This window comes from Juglans regia, chromosome 9, assembly GCF_001411555.2.
Source record: "Juglans regia cultivar Chandler chromosome 9, Walnut 2.0, whole genome shotgun sequence".
NCBI classification, from domain to species: domain Eukaryota; kingdom Viridiplantae; phylum Streptophyta; class Magnoliopsida; order Fagales; family Juglandaceae; genus Juglans; species Juglans regia.
In genome coordinates, this window is record NC_049909.1 from 13,740,966 (window position 1) to 13,751,256 (window position 10,291).

At 33.4% G+C, this 10,291-nt stretch overlaps 2 protein-coding genes across 2 annotated transcripts; both read right to left on the reverse strand.

The window, feature by feature from the left end:
* Window positions 1-7,203: 7,203 nt before the first annotated feature.
* On the reverse strand, window positions 7,204-8,998 carry LOC108986568 (protein FAR-RED IMPAIRED RESPONSE 1-like). Its single transcript, XM_018959218.1, has 4 exons — window positions 8,120-8,998; window positions 7,940-8,038; window positions 7,796-7,858; window positions 7,204-7,233 (listed from the first exon to the last, which is right to left on the reverse strand). The coding sequence occupies exons 1-4, from the start codon at window positions 8,996-8,998 to the stop codon at window positions 7,204-7,206; spliced, it is 1,071 nt and encodes a 356-aa protein (XP_018814763.1).
* LOC108986567 (protein FAR1-RELATED SEQUENCE 5-like) lies at window positions 8,999-10,291 on the reverse strand. Its single transcript, XM_018959216.1, has 2 exons — window positions 9,252-10,291; window positions 8,999-9,155 (listed from the first exon to the last, which is right to left on the reverse strand). Exons 1-2 carry the CDS (start codon window positions 10,289-10,291, stop codon window positions 8,999-9,001), a joined length of 1,197 nt encoding a protein of 398 aa, XP_018814761.1.

Consider the following 10,291-nt stretch of genomic DNA (forward strand, 5'->3'; position numbering starts at 1 on the left):
ACATCGCGTGCTTCATACTTCAAAGGCGACACGTTTCGTGCTAAATTAGGCGAGGCGAGTATATAAAATCTTTTTGTTTAGAAAGTTGTCTGGGATTAGCCGACGACGTGTATGTCTTGACTTTTCTACGCCAAGTGACGCGGCAACGGGACCCACATTTGTAGCCGGTTCATAAATATCATTAAGGAAAGTCTGTGAATCTTCCGTACATGTTGGTAGGAAATATTTTAAATAAAACTAGATAACGGTAAATGAATGATGAAAAAAAAAACAGTAAATGAATAAAATAATTAGAGTTGTACAGAAACCGTCGCGATGCGGACCGTCGCCAGAGTCTGGAATTGGGCTAAATCGGTAGTGAATCGATCGGCCGGCGGTGTAAAAATAAGGAAATCAATATTGGCCGATTTGATTTCGATCTGAATTAAATCCAAACTGTTGAACCAACTGATTATATATTTATATATATATATATTTTATATTATATGTATAAAAAACGATGTTGATTAAGTAAATGAAATAACATCATTTTAGTTATGAATTTTATAAAAAAAATTAGATAAAATGGCGTCATTTGACTTTTATCCAAATCATCGTTTCATCTTGAGATTAATAACCCCGCTTCTTCTTCTTATTTAGGATTGAACAAAAATTTAAAAATCTGATTTTGCACCGATTCCGATAAGTGGAGTCGAAGTCAGAGTCAAAATTTTTTTAATCAAAAAGGTCAGAATTGGAGTCGGAGTCGGAGTTGAAGGTAGCGATGTACCGACTCCGACTCTGATTCTGATATTGTACATATTTTATGAAAATATATGTATTTTTTATATATTAATCATATATAACTTATATAGTTAATTAAATTTAATAATATACTAGTATGAGCAAATTATTATAAAATAATAGGGTTAATTACATTTTGACTCATTGAACTTTCACTCAATTTACAATGTGTCATTGAAACTAATAATTGCATCAAAGTGAACCTACTTATTTTCAAAACTTACCAACCCCTCATTCCATCTACTAGCAACATCAAATGTAACGAAAAGGGCCTCCATGTGCTACTCATGTGCATAACATTCACTGTAAATATATAATTTTCATCTAATATATTGTCATTGACCATATAAAATATAAAAATAATATATACTATTAATTAATAATTAATCATAAATCATGTAATAATTTATGTCATTATATATAAATAGTTAATACATCATATGTGAATAATCATATATAAAATTATTTGATATCTAAGTTGCAAGCAAATATGAATAATCTATGTACACAATGAAATTATTTGATATTCATTGACCATATATAAAATGTATGATATTATTAATAATTATGCATATTAAATAGTAAAGTCTAAGTTAGTAAGTAGTAACTATCAACATCATAAATTTAATTATAGTAAAATATTTTTTTAATGAGTTAGTTACATAATCTACATTAATAATTTACTTAATTTAAATTTAGTAATTTAAATATTTTTTTATTAATTTATTTGAAAAATAAAAGATGAAAAAAATAATAAAATAATTAGGCCAGAACGGACCTATCGGACTAGACTGGACTGACATCGTTCTGGAGAAAATGATGGATAGTTACTACTTACTAGCTTAAACTTTATTCTTTTGTATGCATAATTATTAATAATATCATACATTTTATATATGGATAATGAATATCAAATAATTTCATTGTGTACATAGATTATTCATACTTGCTTGCAACTTTGCTATCAAATAATTTTTTATATGGTTATTCATTTATGATTTATTGTTAATTGATAGTATATATTATTTTATATTTTATATGGTCAATGATAATAAATTAGATAAAAATTACATCTTTGCAGTAAATTTTATGCACGTGAAGGCACTTTCTGTTACTTTTGACGCTGCTGGTAGACGGAATGAGGGGATTGACAAGTTTTGAAAGTAAGCGAGTTCATTTTGATGCAATTATTAGTTTCGAAATATATTGTGAATTGAGTGAATGTTCGAGTAGGCAAAATATAATTAACCCAAAATAATATACTTATACTATAATATAAATAGACTAAATTCACTAATAATAGTTTAGTATCTGTAAACACCATACTATTAACTATTACTACCAAGTAACACTAATGTATAATAACAACTAATGTATAAATACTAATGTATAATAACATGTAATATTAATTATATAATAACATTTAATACTAATGTATGATGTATAAACATAAATATATAAATTTATAATAATACGTAATACTAATATATAATAATTAAAGTATAATAACATGTACTAGTAATGTATAATAATCAATGTATAATAACATGTAATACTAATAAATAAATATTAGTTTATTTTTTCAATTTTGGTTATATTGGTTATATTTTGTACAATGATTTATTTTCTCAATTTTGGTTATATTTTAATAAAATTGAAATTGAAAAATATTTTTTTAAAAAAATTGGAATCTAGAAGCCCAAATTTGATTAGTGAGAGTCTAAGATTGTCAAATTGAAATTTCAAATGGCATAAAAAAAAACCAATAAAAAAGCCCAAATATGACTCTGCTCCGAAAAGTCGTAGTCGGATCTGAGGCTATGATAATTGGAGTCGGAGTTAGAGTCAGAGTCGAAGGTAGGGCACTCCGACTCCGACATTGTTGGTGCTTAACCATATTCTTCCCTTGTCTTCTTATTCCCTCTGATTTTCTCCTCTGTAGGTTCGCTTCTTCCCACTGACGGCACAGTCCTCCACTCCCCTCTTCCTTCACAGAGACACCGACGGAAGACCGATGAGCCACACCGATTCACGGCGAGACCAAAGCTACCGGTTTTTTCTCTCATAATCGGCCGGTTCTAAGCCTCTCCAAAATTTGTTGGTGCGGCGTCGATTTTGCACCGAAACCACATCGACCATGTTGGTTTTCAACCCTAAAAATAATGATATTTGAAGTTAAATTATAAAATTATTTTTATCATAAAATAAATTTAATTAATTAATAAATTTAATTTTTATATAATTTTTTATTTATTTATAATACTTCCCTTTTTCAAATTATCGATATTAATTGTTATAATATATAAGATAATTTTGTTTTAAACCTTAACTACAAATAAATAATTAAGGTAAATCTGATTAATAATTCATTGTGTTTTACCTAAAGTGAAATTCTCCAGTGTAATTTGTTTATGAATAACTTTTTGTGCTATATTAAACTTGATATTTATTTTGTATTTTGTTCTATCTTATTAATGAAAAACAAGACAAGGAGGAAGGGAAGGAGGTCACACTATGGGGGGCTAAACTATGTGAGGTTCAACCGCAACTTGCCTATTACCACTTCGAGGGTGGTTGGATTCGACCACTCCATGTTAGCTTCATAATATGGGCTACCATAAGGTTGCCAAATTTGGTGCCACATGGTGGCCAAGCTTTGCTTTATAAAAAAGATAATATATATTTTAATAATATTTTTTCTATTTTATTTTATTTTTTAAAATAAAAAGGTTCATTTATTAAATTTAGTATGTTTTTCATTAAGTATGATGTACATAATTAATAACTGATAGGATAAATTCCAAATTTGTCATAGTGCAAGAGATTATTCTTAAAAGAACTACACATGGAGCAAATCTCATTCAAGTCAAGATATAGAGGTTAGTAACAAAAACTTAATTATAGGATAGAAGGTGTGTCCTATACATTTTGTAATACTTAATGGAATAATGTCATTATTTTTTGACACAAATAAACATTATTGGCAAAGAAAGGCTAGTGGCAGACAATGGTTAAATCACGAGTGACTCACATGACAGAGGGCGACTAAAGGATAAAATTACACAAAACACATTATACAGTGTTACGAGCCTAGAGATAAAGCCATGGTAGACGTAATGCTTAATATGAAAACTCAATTAACCGTATCCCTCTAAGATGAGGATCCATGAGGATAAGTCCAAGTAAGATACCGAAGCCGAAATAATGCTATCAATGGCAGAATTGGGATAAGGAAGGTAACATTTCATACTAAGTACCAACAATCGTGCCCTGAAGAAGTCATGCCATGGTAGAACACCTCAATCCTTATAATTATCCTACCATGTATATTCTAGAGATGATTAATTATTCATTTAAAGAAACCGATTCTTTTTTGACTTAACCATCGGATGCATTCCCTATTGAGTTTCCTGAGGTTTTTATTATGGTTGTACGTTGTTTATGTGTCTTGTAAGAATCACAGGAAATTGTATCAATAGTTTAGCGCCTTTTGTGGAATATGTAGTATATTGATTAACTTACTGGTGAAGCAAAATCTAGATGCCTGCTACCACACACTCTAACACAATTTGTGAACAGGAAGTGACTCCAATGACAGACAATTGAATAATTTGATGGGTAGAAGGTTTGCAGAGATGAATGAGAGGTTGTAGAGAATGACCATGGAGATGGAAGCCTTGCAGAGGGAGAACGAAGCCCTAAAACGAAAGGATGCGGGATCTAAAGGAGGCGGAGGTCAATATCGAGACAAGTAGAGCGACGAGGAGTCCCAAAGCAAAGGAACGCCAACCAACCCAAGTAGATCAGGAGGAAAAGAAGAGGACACATGACCGCCTGCGGGATCTTATGGACAAATACGAGGAGAAGACAAAACGAGTGGGAGCGTCGTCGTCAATCAACAACTTGCTCAGCAATTATGATATGGACTATCATTTCATCAAAAGCATTTAAGTTTTTTGGATTTTAGTTTTTTATCTGATTTAAAAACTAAATTTATTGCTCTAAAATTTGGGATGTATAAATATGTTGCTCTGAAAAAAATTAAAATGCCTATTTGCCCGAACACGTTATCGTGTACTCGAGAGGACAAGGCATCCTCAAATTGCAAGTTCTTGCGATTTCATCTTCTTTTAATTGTTACTTTACATGTTGCTACTCCATTCTTCTCTTTCTTCTTTTCTTGGTGATAAAGTTTTTTTTTTTCCAATGGATTTCTTGAGGCGATGCTACAAATTCAATTAGTTGAAATTTTTATACTCTTTTTTGTTAAGGATCCTATGATAAAATGACTCTTATCCAAATCAAACATTATCCATCAACAATCAAAGTCCAATAGATGACCCATATTTCAAATATAATCTTAGTCATATCTCTTCAAATGTAGTTCATTTCTCATACTTATCTTCTGTAACAACTTCAATTTTATCGAGTATATCATGAGATGCAAACAATCGATAGACTCACGTCATGTGATCCTTATTGCAAGTCATATTTCCTATACGTCATTCTCCACTTAGACTCAACAAGCAATTACCATCATCTTGACTTTTCCACGCCAAGTGACGCAGCAACGGGACCCACATTTGTAGCCGATTCATAAATATCATTAAGGAAGTATGTGAATCTTCCGTACATGTTGGTAGGAAATATTTTAAATAAAACTAGATAACAGTAAATGAATGATGTAAAAAAAAAACAGAAAATGAATAAAATAATTAGAGTTGTACAGAAGGGTAATGATACCCTCACGACGTTATACTACCACTTTACTACGCATCTGACGTGTATTTATTTTTTTTATTTTTTGAAATACTTTATTCAAAAAAAAATATATATTTTTTGGTCTCTCTTCAAGGCTAAAGCCCCCCGTGACTCTCTCTCCTCTGCTCTCTCTCTCTCTCCCTCCCTCCCTCCTTCCTTTACTCTCCCTCAGTAGCCCGTCCGTCTTCTAACTCTCTTATGGTCTTTCTATCTGTCTCGAGTTTGGGCTATTTGGGAGATGTCACAGAAGGGTGCTGTCGCTGTCGCTGCCGCTATCGTCGCCTCGCACAGCTCCCCCTCCCAAGCTTCCAGGTACTCTGATTCCTTTCACATAAGTTTTTCCTTTAGGTGCTTGGTCATTCACCCCTTTAATAGCTTTTCTTTTGGTTCTTTCCTTTCATTTGCCTTCCATTGACATATAATCTGATATGTAGACAGATTCTTGTAATGCAAAATGAAATAAATTGAATTTTTGTATTGTCACCGCACCACTCAAATTGAAAAATTTAGACTTGCTTACACGAAATGAAATCACTTTTAAACCCTCATGTACTCGATTGTTTTAGTTCCGTTGGAATATAGTTGGTATATTTACAACTAAGAAAAGAAGATGAAGGGTAACTGAGGGGCGGTTTTCTTGGAGTTGAACTATTAATCTTGATGATACTGTGAAGGCAATCAAAACAAATAGAGGGATTAAATCTATTTTTGCTATGGCAGGTTATAAGGGGATTGGAGCTTGAGGAAAAGATCTAGTTTGCATCATTGGGAAGTTATGAGTGGTCACTTATGCTGCAGCTTACATTAATAGAAAAGCAAAAAATGAAGAACTATAAGCTTAGGTTGCTTCTGGATTAGTAATTCCTCATTGAGAAGTTAGATTATCATCAGGCCTATACTTTGATATGGTCTCTTTACTTACCAAGTTTATTTACATTGTCTTGTGTACCGATTAAAAAAAATTTACATTGTCTTGTGATATTTTCAGGTGGTTTGATGTTTTGTACAGTGGAAGAAAAGCCAGATTGGTGCTAAAAGTATGCACAATGGAGGAAACAAGAAAATGTGACTACCTAGAGTAGAATCTTGAATTCTCATGTATTCTTGGAATGAAATATTATGACTAAAGTTGTAATAAGCTACTTTATAATGTTGTATCCAATTGGAATAAATATTATGACTCAATATTTACCAAATGACTTAATCCAAGGATTGATATTTGGCAGTAGTGTGAATGCAGTATTTATTTATGTATCAAGGATTGGTTTGCACAATATGACTTGTACGTAATCACCATTTTTCTTGACCCAAATATGTATGTGGGATGTATTAAGGATTCATCATTGTAATGTTGTAAAAAGTTGTGCACAATTTGACTTGTACGCAATCCTACCAAATGTACAATGGGAATGACCTGGCCAAATAAATCATAAATAACACTTTTATGGGATTTCATTGGTGAGAAATAAAATTTGTATAATTTCTCACTTGGTACATAAACATCCCACTTAGTGCGATCAGGCGCAGCCCCATTTTCTTTATAAACCAGATTCTACATAAGCACACGACTACAAGAGAATAAAAAAAGTGCACTAATTTTAGATTGCTGAGCTTTCACTGATATTAATTGCATCTCTTCTTTCTTTATAATCGCTGGTTTCAACTAGGGTTACAAAACGAGCCATGATCCTGAAAATATCACAAGACAAACAAGTAAAGTTACTGAAAATCCATTTTTACAATTCCTTGCCTTTATAATTGATGTGATTGCACAAAACAGATGAAATCAAAGTAATTTATTTTCCTATTCCCTATTTCAGCTTCATGATTTACTTAATGCACGGGGGAAAATAAAAAAGTTATCTTTTTGACATAATTAATGATTCTAATCATCCTAATAACTAATAATAGCTTCAACAAGGGAAGATTGCATCAACAATATATTTTTTCATAATGCAGAACAAGGTTTTAACCAGAGGCAAACAACAAATACATTTGCAATAGACACATAGACATCAACACACTCAGCAATACAGGCACTCCTCAGCTTAATTAAGGTATCAAACAACTTAATATACCTACCTTCCATTGTAAACAAATACACCAATGGCTACTTCAATTTAACAGCTTCTTTGCAAAATGGTGCTAATGAATGGATCTATAATCCCAAACCTGCAGTATATTGTTACACTAGTGATTGTATTGTCTTGAGTAAAATTTAATTTCAAAATAATTAATTTAATATACATACAGATATCGGTGTAGGAGTAGCATAAGAGTTAACATCATCCAAGAGTTGGAAAAACGGTTGTACCTATCAAGCGAAGACAAGATACCCACAATTAATATCCTCAAAGAATCAATATTATATAATTAGAAAAGAAATGAACAATGCCATAGCTGATTGAGCAGTAGAGGCTCTAGGAAAATCATGCTCAGGCAAGCTAAGCGAGCCAACATCTGCGACAACGTTTCTATCTAGGCGTGACCTATTCTTTTGTTAAAAATTTCAAGACATATAGTTAATGTTGATATATTACAAAATATAATTAGAACCACAAACTACAAAAACTACCTGACTTAGCCTTTGAGTCTTTCTTGCTTTCAACCGATTCACTGCCTTCTCAGCTGATGATTGTTTCCTCTTAGAAACTGGCCTACCTTTACTGCGAGCAGCAACAGGACTTTTTAATTTTTCAGGCCCCTTTGTCACCCTTAATGACTCAGTAGAATGATTATCACATACTGGTTGGACCTCAACCCACTCCAGCTTCAACTTACTTAATTGAGTCATTAACTTCGCACAACCTTCATCTGAGGTGCTTGCAATTGAAGAAATCTCGTAAAAAGCCTTGTTCAATTTATTCATTCGGTGTGCATTTGGACTATAACTCAGATCATCGCGACTACTTTGGACAAGTGTGTAATCTCGTTTCAGGTCCTTCCTCCACCTATCAAGTATATATTTTGCAGGCACCTCTTCCTTATCATGGAGTGTCATCACACGGATGGCATGTATACACAAAATGCCCTTAAAAGCAAACAAATGACATGTGCAGCTAGCTTCGCACTCTTCTTCGTTAAACTCAACAACATATTTTGTACTTTTTCTAAACCCGTCCATAACTTGGACTTGATCAGCCACATGATATGTAAAAATCCCTCCTTTACTTCGAACCATTGACGCACAACAATAAATCAAACCTCTTAACTCTTCTTGAACTTCTTTAAATTTTGCATTTGTATAAACTGCTTGAAACTGCCTCTCAATGCCATAAAAAGTAATGCACGGAATTTGTGTGTGGAATGAACTAAAGTCAGCTGCAAGTTCATTCTCATTCTTGCGTCTAAGTGCATTATCATATTGATCTACAAACTGCTTTAAAGTTGTCTTTGAATTTATGTAATCATCAAAAAACGCATTCATACCCTCGCTTCTCTGAGTAGATGACATTCATGCCCAAAAGTCATTCCTGATGTACGCTGGCACCCATAGATGACGCTCAAAATATAACCACTCAAGCCATGAATGATCATGCAGATCAAAACTGTCAAGAAGTTGCTGCCAACACTTGTCGAATTCATCACGACTCAACGTGTCATAAACACACCTGTGTGAACAATCAAAACATTAGTTGTTGAATTACCCATAATATGCCACAAGGAGATAACACCGCATTCAAGAAATAATCGAGGAAAATAAATACCTGTGCAGCTGACTTTTAATATCATCGTATTGACTGTACGCTCCAAATTTTTTGGGAACTTTTTTCATTATATGCCACAAGCAAAATCGGTGTCGAGATTTCGGAAACACCTTTGCAATTGCATTTTGCATAGCTTTATCTTGGTCTGTTATTATGGCTTGTGGTGCGCGGCCATTCATGCATTTGAGCCATGATTCAAATAACCAAACGAATGTGTCCGTATCCTTTGCAGAAATCAGGCCACATCCAAATAAAATTGATTGACCATGATGATTAACTCCCACAAAAGGAGCAAATGGCATTTTGTATGCATTGGTCAAGTACGTCGTGTCGAAAGTTATTACATCACCGAATGACTCATATGCTCTACTACGGGCATCTGCCCAAAACACATTCCTCAATCTGGTCTCTTTATCAACATCCATGACATAAAAGAAACCATCATTTTGCGATTGCATACGAGTGAAGTAGTTTTGTAGTGCTTCGGCACCTCCTAACCCAAGCCGAAGTAATCTCACCTCACGTATGTAATTACGTGCATCTCTTTCTCCAAATGTGAGATTCTCATATCCTCCTGCCTCAGCGACGCAATAATTGTAGTTCTTGCTCAATTGAATGCCAGCCATATCATTGTATTCTAATCTTCTCTTGCTCGACTCATCCAACCTCTTATGACATCTAATATATCTTGTTTTTCCAGGACTGAGAGTATGATTGTGCTCAAGGACAACATGGGTCAAACAAAACTCTCCTTCGGAACTTAATATGACATTGATCTTTGCCTTGCACCCGTTATGTTCCATCGGCCTTGGTTTGAGAATATTCGACGTTGTGCTCATAGACGTACCTTGACGGACACAAGCAAGGGTGAAATACCTTATTTTCCCATCATCTCCGATTTTAGAACTTCGCTTTGTCACTCCGAACCCAACTTGCTTTGCATAACTCGTGTAGTATGCCCTTACTTCCTCAACTGATGAAAATGACATTCCTGCTCTTGGCTCTTCAACAACATCCTTATTTTCAACATTTTGTTCCAT

Coding starts and splice junctions, on each gene's coding strand:
- LOC108986567 (XM_018959216.1), bottom strand. CDS start 10,291: ATGGAACAAAATGTTGAAAATAAGGATGTTGTTGAAGAGCCAAGAGCA. Junction 9,156..9,251: donor ATTAAAAGTCAGCTGCACAG/GTATTTATTTTC, acceptor TTGTTCACACAG/GTGTGTTTATGACACGTTGA.
- LOC108986568 (XM_018959218.1), bottom strand. CDS start 8,998: ATGTCATCTACTCAGAGAAGCGAGGGTATGAATGCGTTTTTTGATGAT. Junction 8,039..8,119: donor AGACTCAAAGGCTAAGTCAG/GTAGTTTTTGTA, acceptor TTTTAACAAAAG/AATAGGTCACGCCTAGATAG. Junction 7,234..7,795: donor CTACTCCTACACCGATATCT/GTATGTATATTA, acceptor TGATATTTTCAG/GATCATGGCTCGTTTTGTAA.